Here is a 21,871-nt window from a genome sequence, read left to right on the forward strand (position 1 = left end):
TAGACTCATTTAAAAGGGATGCATCCAATTATTCCAATTCCACTTATTTTATGGTCCATGAGTTGTAAAAATATGAACACTATTTATAGTTTTTGTTACAGCACTCGTTCAAGGTTGGATCCACACTTGCATTATAACCCATTCAGATATGTTAAGAAAAGTCATATATATGTTTCAATAGCATAGACAGGTGAAACAAAGGCCATTTACATTTTTAAACTCCAGAATAAGTGCCAGAGCCCACTGTAACAACATTGCCAAAAAGGCACTAAAAGTTGTTAACCTAATCTTGCATAGCTTTTTCTCTGGTCATATTGTATTACTGACTAGAGCATACAAAACATTTGCTAGACCAATTCTTGAATACAGCTCATCTGTCTGGAACCCGCACTGCATATCGGACATAAATACAATCAAGAGAGTTTAGAGATATTTTATGAGAAGAGTCCTCCATTCCCCTACCTGCAATAAAATACCTTATGCCACCAGACTCCAAATTGTGGGCTCAGACAACTTAGAACTACACCAACTAAGCATAGTACATAAAATTATCTATCACAATGTCCTACCTGTCAATGATTACTTCAGCTTCAACCACAACAATACATGAGCAAATAATAGATACAAACTCAAGGTAAACTGCTCCAAACTTGATTGCAGAAAATATGACTTCAGTAACAGAGTGGTCAATGCCTGGAATGCACTACCTAACTCTGTGGTTTCTTCCCCAAAGCCCCAAAACTTTAAGCTTAAACTGTCTACTGTTGACCTCACCCCATTCCTAAGAGGTCTGTAAGGGGCATGCATACTTATGTGTGCCTACCGTCTCTGTCCTAACATTCCTTTTTACTTACTCTTTTCATGTATCCAAATTATGTTTATACTTTTACCTGTTATCTTATATATGATTGACAAAATAAATAAATAAATAAATAGAATTGGGAGAAATCGTATATAAGTTTTAAATGCATTTCTTGTACATAAACAACCTTTAAAGTCAATAGGACAATGCAAATAATGGAGAGGAAATTATAGAAACAGTGGCCAAGGGACCATCTTGAAGGACTTTAATGGTTGGGAAATTGAGCTATTGGCACCAATTAAGGGCAGTGCTCCAACTAGACACAATAGTTCATGGTCCTTATTGAGTTACAGACCTTTAACAAGCCTTGAAAAGTGTAAATAAGAAGAAATTCAAGCAATGTATACTCCAAGTCAGGTAAAGTCAATCTTAATTGAGTGCCATCTGAAAGACTTACCGTAATTTCTAAACTATCTCCTAAGTGACAAGGAAAGATCCAATAATGTTGAGAGTGTGTTAAAGTAACCATGGAAAAGGAAGGAGGAAAATTCATTGATAGAGGAGCAAGGCAGAAGAAAAACACAGAGCTAAGTTTGTTCTTCCCTAAAATCAGTGGTGGGATTCAGCCAGTTCGCACCACTTCGGGAGAACTGGTTGTTAACTTTCTGAGCAGTTTGGTGAACTGGTTATTGGAAGAAATCATTAAGGCAGAGAACCAGTTGTTAAATTATTTGAATTCCACCACTGCCTAAAATTCAAATAAATATAGCAATGCAAGTAGCGCAGCAATGAAAAGAAAAAGTAAAACAAGGAAAAATGAGGCTTTCCTTCTTAAAGCTACAATAGCAAGAATAAAATCTAACTAAACGTAATTGTTTTAAAAAGCAGAAATATAAATTTTCTACAGTAATTGCCTCATTTATAGAATAGAAGGTGTTTCGAATACTTCTTCGGATTTTTTTTTCTTCTACGATCCCTTTTCTCTGGTTTTGACAATTTTATGTTGCCATGCACTGCTGAGCACAATCAAACGGGTAACCCTATCCATTCTAATCGTGGGATGCCAGTAGACAAAGCCAAGGAATTTTCTTAATATAAACTAGAAGATATAAAGGAATTATACATCGACTAGTGATTGAACCAAAGGCCAAGAGGAGGCCAAGCCACACATGAGAAGGAAAGAATTTTCTTTCTTCATCAAGTGCACAGAGATTATGGTTTGAGCCTAAAGTGAAAAATGAAGCAGAGGAAAGACTGCTGATTTATCTAGTACAAGAAATACATAGGCTTTATCATCTCTTATTGCGTGTGTCTTATACTTGTCCTTTTGAAACAGCAGATATTGTCCTGCACTAGTTGCCTGTGACCATTATACAGCCACTGAACTTTGGAAGACTTCTGCCTCATGCACAGAAGGTGTTCTGGTGTTCAATTCTCTGTACAGGTGGGTTGATTCCTATATCACTTCCCTTTGTGTGGATGTAATCATGAAGATAACCATTAAGTAATGGATATCCACCATATTTGATTCCTCAATTATTCATTATAGAAATAGCACTTAGACAGTTCAAAGTGCTTTACAGCCCTCTCTGAAAGGCTTACAGAATCAGCATGTTGCCCCCAACAATCTGGGTCCTCATTTTACTCACCTCAGAAGGATGGAAAGATGAGTCAACCTTGAGCCCTTCAGAATCAAACTCCTGGAGTGAGCAGTGAGTGAGCATGCAGTACTGCATTCTAACCACTGCGCCAGACCAGCAGTCTATTCAAGTCCTACTATTCCTGTTGGTGATTTTGTCCTTCATGATTTACCTGTTCAAAACAATGACTTCTGGTCTGGCCAGAGATGGGATATACAGGTTCTGACCAGTTCTGGAGAACCGGTAGCAGAAATTTTGAGTAATTCAGAGAACCGGTAGTAAAAATTCTGACTGGCCCCACCTCCAACTATTTTCTGCCTCCCGAGTCCCAGCTGATCGGGAGAAAATGGGGATTTTGCAGTAACCTTCCCCTGGAGTGGGCTGGAAGTGGAGATTTTACAGTATCCTTCTCTGCCACGCCCACCAAGCCATGCCCCACCAAGCCATGCCACATCCACCAAGCCATACCCGCAGAACCGGTAGTAAAAAAAATGGAAACCCACCACTGGGTCTGCCATCTAATCCAAATACAAAATAATCAAGGTGGAGGGAAGTCTAAGTCTCAAGAAAAGGAGTGGAAAGATACAACGCCCAGCGATTGTGGAAGGTCTTCTGTTATTTATTATTTTATTTTTATTGTATTGATCAAATTTTGAAACTGAGAAAAAAGGGGACTGCAGTGTTTTCATTGCCTTTTTTTCTTTTTTACTAGATCTGAAGATCTCCCCTACCTGTCTTTCTGGGGACTAGCAGAAACTCTGCAAGGCAGAGCATCAGACTGCTAGATGGGCATAGCTATATCCAGTGTTATTAACTTGGAATGTGGCTATCTGTCCCCCATTCCTGTGTAAGTGCAGTGTACTGGACTAGTTAAGTCTGGGTGTTAGCAGAGCATGGAATATAGATTGTCAGGATCAAATCATTTGTATTCCATGATTTTGAACTTTCCTAAATGCATCTCATTATTAGAAAAGGAATGCTGAACTGAATAGGACCAGCAGGCCTGCTCTATTGATCTTAAGGAAATGGCCAAAGAAATGGGACTGATTTTTTTTCCTGTCTGTATCTACTCCCAAGTGTAATTTCAAGCATGGTAGCAAGTTTTGTTTTTCTATAGACATGATTTTTCTTCAACACCTGAGTTAAAGATCAAAGCAAAGATACTTTATCAGAGTCTCGATTCACAAGGCAAATGGCTTGGACACAAGGAGAAAGACTTGGGAGATGGCAGGCACCAAGGCAGAGAGAGTCCTATGTAAATACTACCATGTTTTAATGGAAATGTTGCCAGTCTGCTAAGAGCCTTGGAAACTATAGAATGCTTTAAAATGATGTCATGATCTAAGGGGTTTAGTCTAGAAATAGAGAGGCCGTTCCTAGTCAATTACTTGGCAGAATTTTATACACTACCAGCCTTGTTTCAGCCACTTCACAAAGCATCTCTTGAAAAGGAAAACAAGTTGGTCTTTGTAAATAAAAGTTCATGCAATTGCATAATGAAGCCATTTTCTAAATCGGTACTAAATGATTTTTTTTTTCAACGAACAGATTTGATGAGAAGAAATGGGGGGAAAGGAGAATCTAATAAAGAGTGTTAAGATGCCCATTTTCTAGCAAAGATCCTGCGTCTAGGATTTCTTGGGTACCTGATTTCATCTTGAAGTTTCAAATGACAAAAAGAAAGGCACATCTCCATACCATCCTTCTGACTGTGGGTCTATCTCAAATTTTCCATGCTTGTGATACTTTGAAAGATATCCTGTAAGTTAGCCATCATCAGCGAGATCTTATTAAGTCTCGAGTAGGGGATGTAAGAGGAAGCGTGGGGAGGTCTGACTTGAATACTGCGTGGGTGGCTCTCAAGCTGGAAGGGGAAAGGGGAATGACAATCCTGAAAAAGTTGGCGGAAGCCAGAGTTTTGAATCCAGACTCAGCCTGTATCCTGACTGAGGGGAGATAAGGTGGCAGCACAGCTCGGGCTGCTTTCCTGGAATACAATCTGCATTTTGACACTCTCTGCTAAGCACTGCCCATCTGTATGTTATTCAGCCAGAGCCTCCAGGGAGAAAGAGGAACTCCAGACTCCGAAAGCCAGTGAGAAAGAACGCAAAGGCACTCTTCTGAGAAGGAATTGTTGCAAATTGACTTAGAAGTCCCACATCTGGAAGCTGATACTTAAAATAACCGGGGCGCCTCTCAACCAAGTGGGCCGGGAGGCAATTAAAGCAGAAGCAAAAAGCAAGAAGCTGAAAGATCCCTGCTGAATGTGAGGGGAGGAGATGGCTTTGATCTTGGCCTGGACCCTGCTTTTCCCTATATTCTCTTTCCTGGGATGTTTCTCCTTATGTTCGGCTTCGTCGGAGGACAACGCTTTTCATTTTGACACTGAAGAGAGCTCAGCCCATGGTAGCCAAGACAATAGTCTTCTCAGAGGGCAGCAGCAAGCTGTAGCTTTTCAGAGCTGGTCGCATTTTGCTGAGGTACAGTCACTCTCCTGTCTGTTGACCTTTCTCCTCCTTTGTATGCTTTCTCTTGTATTTGTTTAAGACTTCAAATGGGTAATACAAATGCCCTCCACTTGAAAGCAGAAGTGTGGGGCTAGTAAGATTGTAAAGCCTTTTTAAATGCTGCTAGAAAAGATTCTCTTTCAAATTCCAAAGTGCATCTCCTGGTGCAGTACCACAAATTCAGGTTGGCTTGCTTGGCTTTTCATGAAAAAAACAATAACTTGGCCTACCAAAGAGTTTCAAGTAAACTAACTTACAGTACCACCTTCCATTTGAAAGAAAGTTTTGTACTTGTGTTGAGATTGTAAGGCCTACTGGAATTCCAGGAAGATTTGAGGAAAGAGTTATTGGTTTGTCAGGAAAGAGAAAAATAGGTTAAATAACACACTCTGGTGATTTCACTGTCTTTGACAGGAAAGATTTGTTTAATTGCATGAATATACAGTTCATCCCATTCATTTCAGTGTGAACACACAGTCTCATGACTGTGTGAATCAATGGACATCTAAACATTATTATACTGTTTAATGGGCAAATATGTATTCTTATGAGAAAATATTTATTTTCCTTGTTTTAATTTGAACATTTCTTGATTGCCATAATATTCTTGTTTTCCCCAGCCAAAATCTTTATTACGGTTGGTATCACCATGTGATTAACCTTCCAAAATTCCCTTAGGAACAAGGGTTCCAGTTTTGTACATAGAATAGTCCTCAAGTTCACTATGGTATAAAAGAAAGGACTTTGCACATGAAAAGAATGTGTGTACAGGACTGCATGCTCCTTAAATACAAATTAGGAACACCAATAAAAATAAGGCTTTGTATTAAGGTTCTATGACATGGGTCTATTCTCCCAGTTTGGAAGTATAATGTCAGAAGTAGTTATACATCCTACTGAGTAGAATTCAAAACTGTAGTATGGTACAGAACCTTAGCCTATAGACTTTGTGTTACATCTAGAGGAATGTGTGCAACCTCATCAATACTTCACTTGCTTGTTTGGAAGTTATTGCTACAGAGTTCAGGACTTGTATCATAACAATTGTGTTCTAAGTAAAAGTTCGTAACACTCAAACTTTAGAAAATAAATGCCTGAAGACCATCTGCAACAGAATGTTCTTCTACCTATAAGAAAATAAAGACAGCAGTGTACTTTAATGACTCAAAAATATATTTCTTCAAGATGTAAATTATATGAGGTAATGATAATGCAGTAGGTTTTATTTCTATCTTGGATACTTGTCATTGATTGATTTTGGTTTAAGTGCAATTCACAGCTGAGGTGGGAGGGGAAAACACAATTTGACTTGGGTGGGAAAAATTATATCCTGTAAAAGTGATATTGTGTAGGAGGCAAATTAAGACAGAGAGGTCATGGGAAAGAAGAGATTTTTTGACAATAACCTAGAAAGTGTGCAGCGCTTAGCCCAGAATGAATTCCCAGGATTGAAGCATTGCTTCGTTAACTATTATTACTAAATTTAGCAGATACATGTATAGCAGATTTTAAATTGAACATCCTGGTTTGCAGCTCAACTTTTAGTGAAGCAGTATTAGGCAAATAGAGAATTTATAAAAATATATTATTGTTGCCGTTCTTGTCCTTGTGGTATTCTTCCATAGTTTGAATGAATAAGAAATTCTTGTGAAATCCTCAATACTCATGTTCAGAAAAAAAGGACCTCTCAAATCAGACAAATAGTTGAACAGGAACTTTAATTTAATATTTAATAAAGCATTGCTATAAGTATAACAACCAAACCACCACTCCATTGCTGGATGCAAATTTCATACATTTGTTAGTATTTGCCAATAGCCACTGAAAGTGGAATACCTTATTCTTTATTGAGTAAACTATCTGCTTTGGATGAATGATGTTTGCAATATGTAATAGCTCAAATTTATTAGTATGCCTTATCATAAAAAATACATTTATTTATTCATTTTTATCCTGCCTTTCTGCTCTGGCAAGCATTAATAAAAGAATGCTCATAAGCTAATATATGGGATAGTGACTCAATAAAAAAATCAAAGGCCAAAACTTATGCTTAACTTCTTTTCCCAAGGATCAGTAGATTTACTGCTTGATTGGCTGGGTGAGGTAGAAACAGAAAGATCTGAACATCTTAGCTCACAAAAATCCCCTAAATGGACGCATAAGATTAATTTGGGTTTCCCATCCCTGCACATTTTTACATTGGGTTAGGCTTCACCACAAATGTTTACTTTTAAGGAACTGCAGCCAAGCAAATATTTTTCTGCCAGCACCAGGCACTGCTTTAGTTGGAAATTAAATCTGGGTCAAGTTAATATCCACATCTCTGTACAGCATAGGCAAGCCCTTAATAGTATAGGTAAGGAAGAATAAAGATGCAGGCTAAGCAGAAGGAATTATTATTTCCATAGGGATTTTTAAGCAGACATGTTTCTCCAGGAAATTCAGTGGAAATTTGGTTCTAATGTGTCTTTTTAATTATTATTAACTATATACATGATCCTATTGATGTTTAATGTATATAGTAATGTCTTCACAAAGCATTCTGTGTACAGAAATGTTTATCCAGTTATTAATTGGATTTTTAGTTATAGATTTTTCTTATTTAGCTGCCTTTAAGTCAGTCTTGACTCATGGCAATTACACGAAGAAATCTCTGCAGTTTTCTCAGCTACCTTTTTAGAAATATATTGCCATTGCCTTCTTCCTAAGGCTAAGAGGGAGTGACTGGCCCAGCTGGCTTTGTACCTAAGGGAGAACTAGAACTCACTGTCTTTTGGGTTCCAGTCCAATGCTCTCAATTTGAATTTACAGTACAAATTTTATTCATGACTTTGGTTGAATGACTTACAAAGCATTATGATGCACAGCTATATCATTAGCCCCAATGCAAGGCAATTGCCATTGCTGAATGACAGCACATCTGGGGCTCCTCCTGAACTGATAACTCCTGCTCAAAGGGAAGGTGGCAACTTTGACTAAGCGGGGATTTCCAGAGCTCCATCTTTGCATCAGTACATGTGTTGTATGGCTTCGTAGATCAAGAAGCCTTTCAAACAGGCACTTGTGCCCTAGTTACTTTGATGCTTGACTACTTGCAATGTGCTCTACATGGGGCTGTCCTTGAAAACTAATCTGAAGCTTCAAATGGTCTAGAAAACTGGTCTAAAAAAACCAGGGATGATACCCCCATAATATTTCTGCTCTGCAAGCTGCGTTAGTTGCTAGTATTCTCCTGGATGCAATTCAAAGTTCTAGTTATTACCTATAAAGCCCTACATGGCATGGAGCCAGGTTACTTGAGGGACTGACCATTTCCCAATTAAAATCCATGTAGCCCTCACCCTAATAGCATTTAGTAAAGCCTTGAAGACTTGGCTATTCTTCCAGGCCTTGGATTAAGATGGCGCCTTTGTTGGATGCATCTTTCTTTCTTTTTTCTTTATAGGGATCCCATCTAGTTTTGATTTGTATTGGATTTTTTTATGGTAATATATTATAAGCTTGTCAGAGTTGGATATTTAGCATATTTCTGTAGTTTTTGAAATTGTTCCTTAGTTTCATTATCTGATTGGTTCTAGATCATTTTCGCTGGATTATCCTTTGGCCCTGACTTGCTCCCTTTCATCCTGATTGCCTTCAACCCTAATAACCTGGCAAAACTCTTGGATGAGCTAGCATCAATGGGTAAATAAAGCTCATCCTATCATTCATAAACTCCATATAATTAGTTTACCAGTATCATTATCCAATGATGATTATGATGTTATCCATTCAGCTATGTCCAACTCTTGGTGATTCTATGGGCCAGGTCTCTCCACATCTTCCAATTTTGCACTACTTCTTTGAAAGGTTATGGAGATTCTCAGTCATCCAGATCATAGTTGTCCCAAAGGTGCTTTTGTAAGAGTCAACTGGACTTTCTGGTTAGTTGGTTGGTGGGTGTTTGTTTGTTTTTTAAGATGTTTCCCTTCCCATCCAAGAAGCTTCTTCAGCTCTGACTGGATGATGGGAAATGGAAGGATTTATACTCCTTGCAGACAGCTGGTCATTTGCATTCTTTTAGTGGGTCATTAAGGTCACCTGGAGGTTTATCTGAGCCATCAGGGTCACCTGAGTAGTGCAAATGGGTGTGGAGCCTTCTTGGAACTGCTGAAAGGGCTGTGTTGTAAACTGAGATAGATGATGTCGTATCCCACCCCCTCGGTTGAGACAGAGCTGTTCAATTTTGACATAGATGGCCTCTTTAACCCGTCTTTCAAATCAGTGATCCTCTTTGTCCAAAATATGGACTTTGTTGTCTTCAAAAGACTGACTGTGTCTTTTAAATGCAGATGGACTGCTGAATCTAGTCCTGATGTTTGTTCTCCTATGTTGTGCCATGCGTTTATGAAGTAGTTGTTTTGTTTCCCCAATGTACAAATCTGCACATCATCATCATCATCATCATCATAACAACAACAATAATAATAATAACAACAGAGTTGGAAGGGACCTTGGAGGCCTTCTAGTCCAACCCCCTGCCCAGGCAGGAAACCCTGCATCATCTCAGTCATTTTCTTAAAAATTTCCAGTGTTGGAGCATTCACAACTTCTGCAGGCAAGTCGTTCCACTTATTAATTGTTCTAACTGTCAGGAAATTTCTCCTTGGTTCTAAGTTGCTTCTTTCCTTGATCAGTTTCCACCCATTGCTTCTTGTTCTACCCTTAGGTGCTTTGGAGAACAGCCCAACTCCCACTTCTCTGTGGCAGCCCCTGAGATATTGGAACACTGCTATCATGTCTCACTGCATTGTACTGCATATACTTCTTTGTGTTTTTGAGTATGCGGTAGCTGGCAAATTATCCTTTAATAGTAAGAATTAATCCTATTAGTTAATAATAGTATTGAACTGGTAACATTACAGTTGCATCCAAAGTTAACATTATCAGTCATGGCTTGTATCAGAGGTGACATTGCTCGACAAATCACTTAGCATATAAGCATTTGTAGAGGGTATAAAAAAGAAGAGATACCATTGTGATATCATAATACACATTGCATTATTTTGGTGTCCATTGGGTTCCTACCTCACCAAGGCTCACGTCCTAGATAAGTGGAATTAGAATTTTGTTCACTCTGTGTTTTCTTTTTCTTGCTTTCCCTTTTTCTTCTCTATCTAGCTGTGATGAACAACTGTTATAGCAGCTTCTATCTATTTTATTTTATTATTTTATTGTATTGATTTATATGGTCAGCCATGTGGCATGCAACTCTGATGACTAATAATGATGATAAAATTATAAACAGTAAAACAAAAGATCATATATGTCATGGGTGCCAAACTCAAGGGCTGGGGGCCGGATCCAGCCCGTGGGGTGCTTAATTCTGGCCCATGGGGCAACCCTGGAAACAGCAAAGGACTGGCCTGCGGTGCCTCTGCTACTGAAAATGGGCGGCCCTCCCGAGCTCCGTTTTCACTGGCAGAGGGTTGCAGGAAGTCACAGCTGAAAACGGAGCTCGGGAGCCCATTTTCACTGGCAGGGCATTTGGGCCACCACAGGCGTCCCTGACACGAGTGATGTCAAGCTGGTCACGCTCTCCCTGGCCCCACAAGGTCAAACACAACCCTGATGCGGTCCTCAATGAAACTGAGTTTGACACCTCTGATATATATCTATTCATCTATGCAATCTCCATATTCCAACTTCACTATCCCAACACCCAGGGGTAAAAATAGTTCTTTTTGGCTATCCAGAAGGTTGAAAGAATGGGGACCTGTCAGATCTCAAGAAGAAGGTGATCCACTGGAGAGGGGCTACTACAGAAAAGGCATGATTTCTATGCCCCACTAAAGGCAACATTTAAAGGAAGGGACCTGGATCATGTCTGTTCAATCCAATTTGATGAAATGGGCAGAAATTCTCAGGGAGAGGCAGTCACAAAATAACCTCTGTGCCATGTAGAATATACCCAGAAAGAAACTGGAAACTAATGCAGATTGCACAACAATGGTGTTACATTGACAAACTGAGAGATGCCCAGTATTGCAGCAAGCTGGCACATTATGGATCAGTGGTCTTCAAAGTCAGTCCCATGTAGAGCATATTGCAATAATCCAACCAAGAAGTAACCAAGGGATTAGTGACTATAATTGCTGATCCAGTTCGGGGAGCTATCTGTGCAAACACACACACACACACACACACACACACACACATATGCACTCATCAGCCAAGCTGCTATCTGCTCCTTGAACAAGCGCCACAAGTCTCCTCAGGACTGGACTAAAACAAATGAAGAACAGTTGCAGGAACTGGGTATGTCTAGTTTAATGAAAAGAAGGACATGGGGAGACATGATAACAGTGTTCTATCTGAGGGTAGAACAAGAAGCAGTAGGTGGAAACTAATCAAGGAGAGAAGCAACTTAGAACTAAGGAGAAATTTCCTGACAGAACAATTAATCAGTGGAACAACTTGCCTCCAGAAGTTTTTAATGCTCCAACACTGGAAATTTTTAAGAAGATGTTGGATAACCATTTGTCTGAAGTGGTGTAGGATTTCCTACCTAAGCAGGGGGTTGGACTAGAAGACCTCCAAAGTCCCTTCCAACTTTGTTATTCTATTCTATATTCTATTCTTGTGCACCAGGTCTGTCCTCTTACGCTGGCAAACTGGGTGGACTGGGATCAAAGAGAAGTAGTAAGGAAATGCATGGCAGTGGCGGCAGCAGGGACAACTCTTGACTTGTACAGACTAACTTCTACAAACATTTATCCCCCTGCATTCAGGGGAGTTGAGAGGTAGGTGATGCTCTCAAAGGGTAGGCATGAGGATAAGTACAAAGTGGCACCCACCATCTCCTTGGCTGCATTGAGTTTTGAAATGCAACAAATGCATAGTCACTTGTTTTCATACCAATTTAATTTTTTAAAAAAATAATTTGGAGACAGATATTCACACTCATTTCTATTTTGCCTTCACTTGGTCCAGTCTATTTGAAATTTTATAAATTTAACCCTAAGAGAGTGTGGCCTATCTTCAAAAATGTTATGCTCTTTTGATGGAAAAGCTAGTTACTAGAAAGAGGGAACAGGTAAACTTCTGTGGGTAAATGAAAGATAAATTAAATCCAGTATAACAGAAGGGAAAGTAGACAAAAGCAACTAAACAAGATGGTAAAACTACATGATTGTGTTTAAATATAAATTAAATATAAATCAAATAAATATTTGATTTATCAATATTAGATGTAATCATTTTTTTAAATTTATAGTTAAATTTATAATTGTAAATAGATATATTGTTTTTCTTATAGGGCAAAACTGTTCTTTTTTAATAAGAATTTTTCCGTATGAATCAAGCCAGTTTTTAGGCCCAGAAATCAGAGTAAGCCTCCCAATTATGTTCTTGATTTATTTCCTAGTTCAAATCCTCTTCCTCTCCTAAATAGATACTGACCATTAGTCAAGCTCAGTGGTGCCAGATCTTAGAAAAATTGGTTTTATGAGAACCACATAATCAGTTCACAGAATGTTCCAAGCTGGAATGCGGCATCTGAAAAAAAGCAACCCACTAGAACAATGAATCACGATAGAGTGAGGAAGCAAATATACTGGCTGTTATGACAGTTAATCCTGCCACACCAGAGGTGGGTTGCAGCAGATTCTGGAGAACCAGTAGCTTGAGTAGTTTGGAGAACCGGTAAATACCACCTCTGACTGGCCCCCGAGTCCCAGCTGATGTGGGGTGGGAATGGAGATTTTACAGTATCCTTTCCCTGCCATGCCCACCAAGCCACGTCCATCAAGCCATGCCACGCCCACCAAGCCACACCCACAGAACCAGTAGAAAAAAATTTGAAACCCACCATTGTGCCACACAAATACTCTGCAGAATTTTTCTTACAAATTCTTTGGATGTAGACAACCTACAGTGGAAATGTGATTAGTCTGAAACATGACATGCTAGAAGTAATATATATTTCCCTTTGCTCGGTTTTATTGGTTTTTTGATTGTGCTGAAACAGAAGCCTTGTCCTATATGACAAAGGCTTTAATGACAAAGAAGTTAAATATTAAGAAACCTGCTTTTTAATGTTCATCAGTTTTATATGTTCTCACCCTTTGTGTGTCTTTTCAGTGTGGGAATTGTTAATTAAAGGTAAATAGTAAAGGAAAACAGCTTTAAATGTGCTTTATAAAAAGAAAAGCTATAAAACTGAGAAAATCTGAAAGATAATAAATATCAGTATATGGGAAGGGTGAAACGTATGGAAGTGAGTGAATGAGCTGTTCTGATACTACTAATTTGCTATATATAATTCAACCAAAAGCACCCATGACCTTTTGTAGCACCTCTACTTCTCACGAGGTGAAGCCAAAGTGGGAATTCACTGTCTGGGCCTTAAGAGTGGCTGGTTTTGCTTCTCACACTTTTACACTGCTGATTAGTTCAGAATGGCCATTTTGAAGAAACCACTTATAGTTCTCTCACAGGATTCAGGAGTATCACTGCACTTTCTAGGTTGCAAAATTGAACATATGTAGCACTTCAGAAATGAGCCAAGAAATAGGACCCAAGATTTGCTTCAGAAGCACAGAATTAAATAGGTTAGGAAAAGCAAGAACTGAAGAACAAGGAAAAGAGGTGTCCAGATTTTGGCATCTGCCAGAACTCATGGAATGAATCAAAAGAAACTAGAGAACATAACATTCAAGAAGACCAGATTGCTCAGCTGCAACAGGAAATTCTATTATTTTCCTTCTTCACTAGATGAAATTTTGGATTTGAAAGGGAGAGAAAGCTTTTTAATATAGGTGGGTATGATATAAGGGATATTATTACGGGATCATTACAGAGAAGAATTAGCTGGTGGGAGATTACCCCAGTTGGATGGCATAACTTCTCATTTTATTCCCAGGGCTCTTTTGCACAATAGTAATAAATTAGAGTTATAGGGTGTAGGAGATGGCTAAAAGAGGTACTCAGAAAGTGCTTGCCAGACTTCTAACACTGCTCTCTCTCAGCAATGAACTAGAATAATTTTAATCCTAACTCAGTTTATGCCCTAGATCAGGGGTGTCCAACCTTGGCAACTTTAAGACTTGTGGATTTCAACTTCCAGAATTCCCCAGGCAGCCATGAGAGTTCTAGAAGTTGAAGTCCACAGGTCTTGAAGTTGCCATCTAAGACACCCCTGCCTTAGATATTTTCCTATATGCATATTCAGTAATCTGCGGAGCTTTTCAGGAAATTCTCTCAGCTTGGTGGTCTGAATTGAAATAACACACAAGCTTTGCTTGTATTTCTGCCTTTGCTTTTTCAGTGCTGTAGAGTTGTTTTTCCTGCTCTCTAAAAAGCTTTCACTTTCACAGTGCTTTAAACAGTGTTTTCTTAGCCTACCAGCTCACTCTTTAGGAGATGTGTTCCTCATTCTGTGTTTCTCATTCTCAGGAGATTCCAGTTGGGTGAGGTTTTTTGGAAATAAAAAACCTATCTAAGACTGTAGATCATTTCTCCACATGTAGTTCTTAATTCTCAACTGGCTCTGACTCTTTCTGTCAGTCCCACCATGATTCTTTGCCTGTCTATCCCATGTCATTCTGTTTCTATATTGTAATTTTCCTTGCTTCTCTGGACAGATTTATATGTTCCAAGGTCCAAAACACAACTCCTTCTGTAACATACTCTATTCCTTCCCCTACTCAGCAATTCAGCCATTGTTTAGTTTATTACAATTGTAGAACAAGGTAGTACGTACCTTGATGAACGTATCTTTTCTTTTATGTACACTGAGAGCATATGCACCAAGACAAATTCTTTGTGTGTCCAATCACACTTGGCCAATAAAATTCTATTCTGTTCTATTCTAACAAAGCAAATTAAAAATAAACTAATACTAAAATACATCAAAATTGAAGCATAATATAACAAACATATAGGAGAACAAATATAACATTGTATTAACACAAAACTATACTCACTTAGCCCTCTGGAAGAACTCATTGCAGTGGTAGTTGCTACTGGTTCACCCCAGTTCAGGCAAACCGGTAGCAGCAGCGGGAGGCTCTGCCCACCACCCAGATGTCATCAAATACGCTCTGCACATGTGCAGAAGTGGCGTGCGTGAGAGCAAACCGGTAACAAAGGTAAGTGAAACCTACCACTGACTCATTTATGTTTTATTGTAACTAGTATACAAAACCTGGCTATACTCCTGAGATCACTAATTCCTTGTCTATTAATATGAGGCTGCGATGGTTATCCTTAGTCCTGCTTAAATGTTATATTCTGATTAGGGGAATGTATATAGTCTGAATTATCTCTACAAAAGAGAGATAGTTTAGAGAACATTACCCACAGTTTCAATTTCTCACTCATCATATAGGGAGAGGCATGGTTCTTTAAGAATGAAGAGACAGAAGGGCACTAGTGAAGCAGTGTAAAGATCCTTTCGTGTTTTGATTGTGTATTTAATAATGAGCAGTTACAATCCTTTTTTTCTGATCCAACTGGGAAAAAGTAAAGCCCAGCTAAAATCATTATGAAGGTCAGTATTTCTGGCACATTACTTAAAGAATGATTTGGCCTGTTAAAACTCGTTCGGATCAGTGTCAAAAGGTCAGTAATACTTAGTGGTTTGGTGAAAGACCATAATACTTAGAGTGATTTTCATAAAGAAGGCTGGAATTTATCTCAAAAAGCCAGACCATTCAAACTGTGGGGCTGAAAATGAATTTAAGCCAAGAACGAACACACACTATATTTCATTCTTTCCAACATTAACAATGTATGGTCCACTGTGAATTCTCATCCCCATCAGTACAGTTTAAAGGAGTCCTCTGCTCATCTTAATGCATAAGCTTCTTTCTCAATTATGCCATCTTCTTTTGCCTGTCCAAACATCAACAAGCTTAGGCTAACAGCTGCATTCCCAATTTCATTTGTACTAATAAAGCATGGGATAGGGTTGTTTTTGCAATAATTCTTTTGCAGTAAAAAATATACTGTAGATTAGGGGTCTCCAACCTTGGTCCCTTTAAGACTTGTGGACTTCAACTCTCAGAGTCCCTCAGCCAGCAAAGCTCTGGGAGTTGAAGTCTACAAGTCTTAAAGGGACCAAGGTTGGAGACCCCTGCTGTAGATCATATGTTTTTATCCTGTAGTGAACAGGTCCCATCTTTTTCATTAGCCTGCGTGGACCTTGCCATTTTGCGTGTAATTTACATTTTTGATTGGGCAACAGGAATAACACCAATCCCCAACTCAACATATTGTCTCTAGCTCTTTGAGCTTCTGTTTCTGGTTAGCTATTGGTAAATTTGCCTGAGCTAATTACATATAACTTTACTCTCTGGGCAAATATACATTCAGTCACATCTTTTGTTTTTTTCTAGTCCGTTTGGATGTCTATCACTTTTCTGGGTTGTCTACTGCAAAACAGTTCAAAAAGACTATTAAACACCTGTAAATGTTTTAACCACTTTTCTATAGGCAAATAGTTTGGTGTAAAGGCACTAGGCTACTAATCAGGAGACTGTAAGTTCTAGTGTTGCCTAAGAGGGAAAGTCAGCCTGGTAGCTTTAGGCCAGTCAAGTCTCTCTCAGCCCCAGGAAGAAGATAATTTTTGAAGGTCAGATTCATGTGCTTAATTCAGCCATTAGTCTGGGGGTAATAAGGATTGGTTCTTATCCCATGAGCCCCAAATCTCTATATAGAGACATCTTAGTGAGACTGATTAGAAATCTTAGCCTTGATCTGTTAGGCTTTTGTGTGGTAATCTCATTCCACTGAACTCTTTAATCAGGTTTTTTTTTATCTTTGTAACTATAATGTTGCTGAGGGGCACTGTTTTAGGCAGTGGTGAAATCTAAATTTTTTTTACTACCGGTTCTGTGGGCTTGGCTTGGTGGGTGTGGTGTGGCTTGGTGGGCATGGCAGGGGAAGGATACTGCTAAATCTCCATTCCCACCCCACTCCGGGGAAGGATACTGCAAAATCCCTATTCCCTCCCCACTCCTGGGGGAAGGATATTGCAAAATCTCCACTCCCACCCCACTCTAGGGCCAGCCAGAGGTGGCATTTGCCAGTTCTCCGAACTACTCAAAATTTCTGCTACCGGTTCTCTAGAACCTGTCAGAATCTGCTGGATTTCACCCCTGGTTTTAGGATAACATGAGGCCTAGACATATATGACTAGAATATATTGGTTACTCTTTTTGGGTACTATTGGCAGAACTGGTAAAAAGGTTCCCCCGGACATGCATGCTGGTTGTTTCCTGCTCTAGGGGCTGTGCTCATCTCTTTCTAAGCTGAGGAGCCAACACTATCTGAAGTTGTCTCCATGGTCATGTGGTAGGCATGACTAAATGCCGAAGGCACACAGAGTGCTGTTACCTTCCCACCAAAGTGCTCCCTATTTTCCTACTTGCATTTTTTACATGCTTTTGAACTGCTAGGTTGGCAGAAGCTGGGACAAGTAATGGGAGCTCACTCTATTATGCAGCGCTAAAGTTTTGAACCGCTGAACTGCCGACCTTCTGATCGACATTTGTGTCTTAGCCACAAATGAAAAAAAGGTTTTGCAGCAGCCCTGCATGGAAACCATGGGCTGTATGTCACCAAAGTATGTCGGCGATATACGCGTAGATCACATGACATCTGTACAAAAAGCCTACCATGACTTTGACACTACCGTAAAGGGTAGATTTAAAGCATAATCGATCTGGATAGCCAAGTTAGTATTTTGCAGTAAAACCAATTTTTTTTGTGGCACTTTCAAGACTACTCCATTTATTTCCATATAAACTTTCATGGATTACAATGCCTAGAATATATTGAGTGAGATCTTTTGAAATCATTTCAATACAAAATTAATTCAGGTTACCATGAATTACTGGCATTACTTTTCTAAATCAGTCTTAGTCATTTTCTAAGAAACTACTCGTGAAGTGCTAGTACCACTTTATAATGCCTTGGTAAGGCCACACTTGGAATATTGCATCCAGTTTTGGTCGCCACGATGTAAAAAAGATGTTGAGACTCTAGAAAGAGTGCAGAGAAGAGCAACAAAGATGATTAGGGGACTGGAGGATAAAACATATGAAGAACGGTTGCAGGAACTGGGCATGTCTAGTTTAACAAAAAGAAGGACTAGGGGAGACATGATAGCTGTGTTCCAATATCTCAGGGGCTGCCACAAAGAAGAGGGAGTCGGGCTGTTCTCCAAAGCACCTGAGGGTAGAACAAGAAGCAATGGGTGGAAACTGATCAAAGAAAGAAGCAACTTAGAACTAAGGAGAAATTTCCTGACAGTTAGAACAATTAATAAGTGGAACGACTTGCCTTCAGAAGTTGTGAATGCTCCAACACTGGAAATTTTTAAGAAAATGTTGGATAACCATCTGACTGAGATGGTGTAGGGTTTCCTGCCTGGGCAGGGGGTTGGACTAGAAGGCCTCCAAGGTCCCTTCCAACTCTGATGTTATGTTATGTTATGTTATGTTATGTTACTTTGTATGGATTGGAAATTACACTCCAGATGTTTGAGATTGTAGTTTGTCAAAGTTTTAAGTGAAAATCAACTGCTAAAATTCAAGCTGCCAGCATTAAGCTTCTTAAATCATGGGAAACTGAGAAGAAAACAAAATTACCAAGCCCAACTGCATGATCTAAAGCTATCCCATAATTATAATTGCATTTTTACTGAGCTCTTTTATACAAATATGTGCAATGCTAATGTTACTTATCTAACTGACAAGTAAATGGCAAAAAAACTGGTAACATTAATCCTTAATATTATCCATACATTTTCAAAATTAGCTGAACAGCATTAAATATCTGTATTAAAAATAATTTTGAATCAAATATTCTTCTGATTTTGTTTTAGGAGTAAAAATAGTTACAATGTTGTCCTGAAAAGGACTACTACTGAAATCGTCTATTGCCATTGATAACTATTCTTTCCCAAATTTGTATTGTTTTGTAAGGTAGTTCTCTATCTCAATCCAATTAGGCCTTTTTCCCCCTTATAAACAATCAAAGATTACAAAATGAATATGTTGACTTTGCAGTGTTATGTGTTTAATCATATTCATCCTCTGGGAAGCATAAGAATGCTAATTTACAAAGTTATGCTAGCCAATTATGAACTTAAAAATAAATTATTTAAGTCAATTCTTTAGTCTGCATTATATAACTGATACCATACAATAATGAATAAATAGAATGCTTCGGAATCCCATCAATGCTTTTCAAAAGGCAACAGGACTTTCTTGGTCCATTGTTTTCAAGTCACCAAGAAAGTCCAGTTGCCTTTTGAAAAGCACCTTTGGGACAAACGTGACCTGGATGATTGAGAAACTCCATAAATGCTTCTGAGGTTTCTCAGTGCATTTACTAATAGTTTTTAAAACTGGTCTTTTTCAACCATGATGATAGCAGCCTATCAAGGGGACTCCTTTGTATATTGCCAGATGTATATATACAAATAAAAGGTAAAGGTAAAGGTTGCCCTCGCACATATGTGCTAGTCATTCCCGACTCTAGGGGGTGGTGCTCTTCTCTGTTTCAAAGCCAAAGAGCCAGTGCTGTCCGAAGACGTCTCCGTGGTCATGTGGCTGGCATGACTAATTGTCAAAGGCACATGGAACACTGTTACCTTCCCACCAAATGTGGTCCCTATTTTTCTACTCGCATTTTTTACATGCTTTTGAATTGCTAGATTGGCAGAAGCTGGGACAAGTAACGGGAGCTCACCCCGTTATGCGGCACTAGGGATTCGAACCGTTGAACTGCCGACCTTTCGATCGACAAGCTCAGCATCTTAGCCACTAGCCACTGAACCACCGCAAAAATTATTATTAAAATTATTATTATATACACAAATACATGTGGACAAATTTTGATCAGTTTACATGAGATATTGATACAAATACTTTTTTACTTCTATTTTAATAACAGATGGTAAAGAGATAATTGGTTGGTATTCTCTCATTTGAAATGTTGATTAGGAAGATTTCCCCACTTGCATTTAATCATAGCACAAATGTGCCCCAACTTCTTTCTTACATTATGTCTTCATTGTATTGGCTCTATCTCATCCCCAATTCATATTTCATGCAGTCTTAAGTTGCCTTTAGTTATTTAAAATTGTGCTGGTTTTTTTTGGTGGGGGGGAGATATTACAGTGGTAGCTTGCCAAGTCTTCAGTTTCTCTGTGCATGCTATGTTGCTCTGCTGATTATGATGCTTTCAAATAATCTTTGAAGATGAAGACTTACTGCGTTTATAAAGACATTCAAAATTAACAAAAAAAAAACATACACAGAGTTCATATCTAGAGACATATTTAGATTGTACAAAACAATCAAATTTTGTCAGACTAACCAAGTGCCTGAAATAATTGGCTGAAATGTCCTTTGTGCTCGAGGGTCACAAGCAGGGGTGGGCTGCTGGGGGTTCGCAGGGGTTTGGGAGAACCTCTAGGTAAGATTCTATGCAGTTTGGATAACCCCTAAATCTCACTCCTGGCTGGCCCCGCCCCGCCCCCCACACCCTGCCCCTCCCAGGAGTCCCCACACGGCCTGTTTTGGATGCAGGTAAGTGCAGGGTGAATACAGAGGCTTGGGAAGGGTGAAAAACGGGCCTACCGGAGGTTCGGGAATGCCTCCAGCCCTCTGGAGCCTGGGATGGTTGTTTTCGCCCTCCTGGAGGCTCGAGGAAAGCCTCCGAGCCCAGGGAGGGAAAACTCCCCCCCCCGCCATGGTGCAGGAGGCCACCTAGGCCATGCCCACCATGGCCTCGCCCACCCAGCAACCAGGCAGAGAACCCCTTGCTAAAATTTTTGAAACCTGGTCACAAGCATATGCACAACTGAGAGCATCTGAAACCTACAGATTAGGACAATATGGAAAGTTTGTGAGTGAGTATTTTGAAAGATACTCAGATGGAAAGGGTGATTGTGTGGAAACCTCATCAAGTAAACTAAATGAAATAGACTACAACACAGCTCAACACAACGTATGAATCTAGATTTATACACTAGCAAAAAACAATGGGTGATTAAAAGCAGGCTGGGGAACATGGAATAGAACAGGAAGAAAAACAATGGCAGTGCAAAAATAGAAATGGAAGAGAAGGAGCTAGAAAATCAAGAGACAAATAAGCTATGTAGGCACAATTCAGTTGGCAACTATGAGAATTAAAAAAGATGTTAATTAAGGCAGCATCAAATCACTCTTAGGTCTCAAAATGCTAAGCATGGGAGATCACCAGGAAATCTTATGACTGTAGGCTAGATGGGAAGTTTTTTAAAAAAAGATCATCTTGGGTAAAACTAATGGAAAATTGTTTCCGTATTATTGCTGGATTGTGATCATGAAGTCGTCAGAGTCAAATTCAGCTCAAAGGAGACTCTCCTTTTTAGAGACTAATGACCAGAGAATTTAATGGTGCATGGAAGGCAAGGAAATACTGTAGAATGGTTTTACTGCCTTTAATGAAAAAGATACCAATCAATTCAAACTTAATCCCAGGAGTTATTGCTGGATCATTGATTTCAATTGATTAGAAAAGGAAAGAGCAAATATAAGGTGCTCAAATGAATGTTCTACCTTCAGACTACTCATCATTTTAAAAAAAAGCTTTCGTAGCTTATATATATTCATTTAAAACCATTTGTTTCTGATTGTGGTTTATATACAGGTTTATTATTATTTTAACTATGCAAATTTCTGTAAGGACCTATCTGTCTTTTTTTTTAAGTTTATTTAACTTCACATCACTGCTAGTTTAGCTTAATCAAGCTGGCCTCCTACTTTTTTTTTATCTTGTAAATTGTGAGAAAACCATTTTGAGAAAAGATACAACTGCTTTAAAGAGTTCCTGGCAATTATTTTATTAATTCCAAATCCAAAATGCTGCACAGCCCTAATGAATAA

General features: G+C 39.0%; 1 protein-coding gene across 1 annotated transcript in view; it reads left to right on the forward strand.

The window, feature by feature from the left end:
• The first annotated feature begins 4,010 nt into the window (after window positions 1-4,010).
• LAMA4 (laminin subunit alpha 4) overlaps window positions 4,011-21,871 on the forward strand; it is a 145,037-nt gene continuing 127,176 nt past the window's right edge. Inside the window, exon 1 of the mRNA XM_058173764.1 lies at window positions 4,011-4,922. Coding sequence (XP_058029747.1) covers window positions 4,722-4,922 — 201 coding nt within the window. The 5' untranslated portion in view covers window positions 4,011-4,721. The remainder of the gene's footprint in view (window positions 4,923-21,871) is intronic.

The sequence above is a fragment of the Ahaetulla prasina genome, chromosome 1 (assembly GCF_028640845.1).
Source record: "Ahaetulla prasina isolate Xishuangbanna chromosome 1, ASM2864084v1, whole genome shotgun sequence".
Taxonomy (NCBI): Eukaryota; Metazoa; Chordata; class Lepidosauria; order Squamata; family Colubridae; genus Ahaetulla; species Ahaetulla prasina.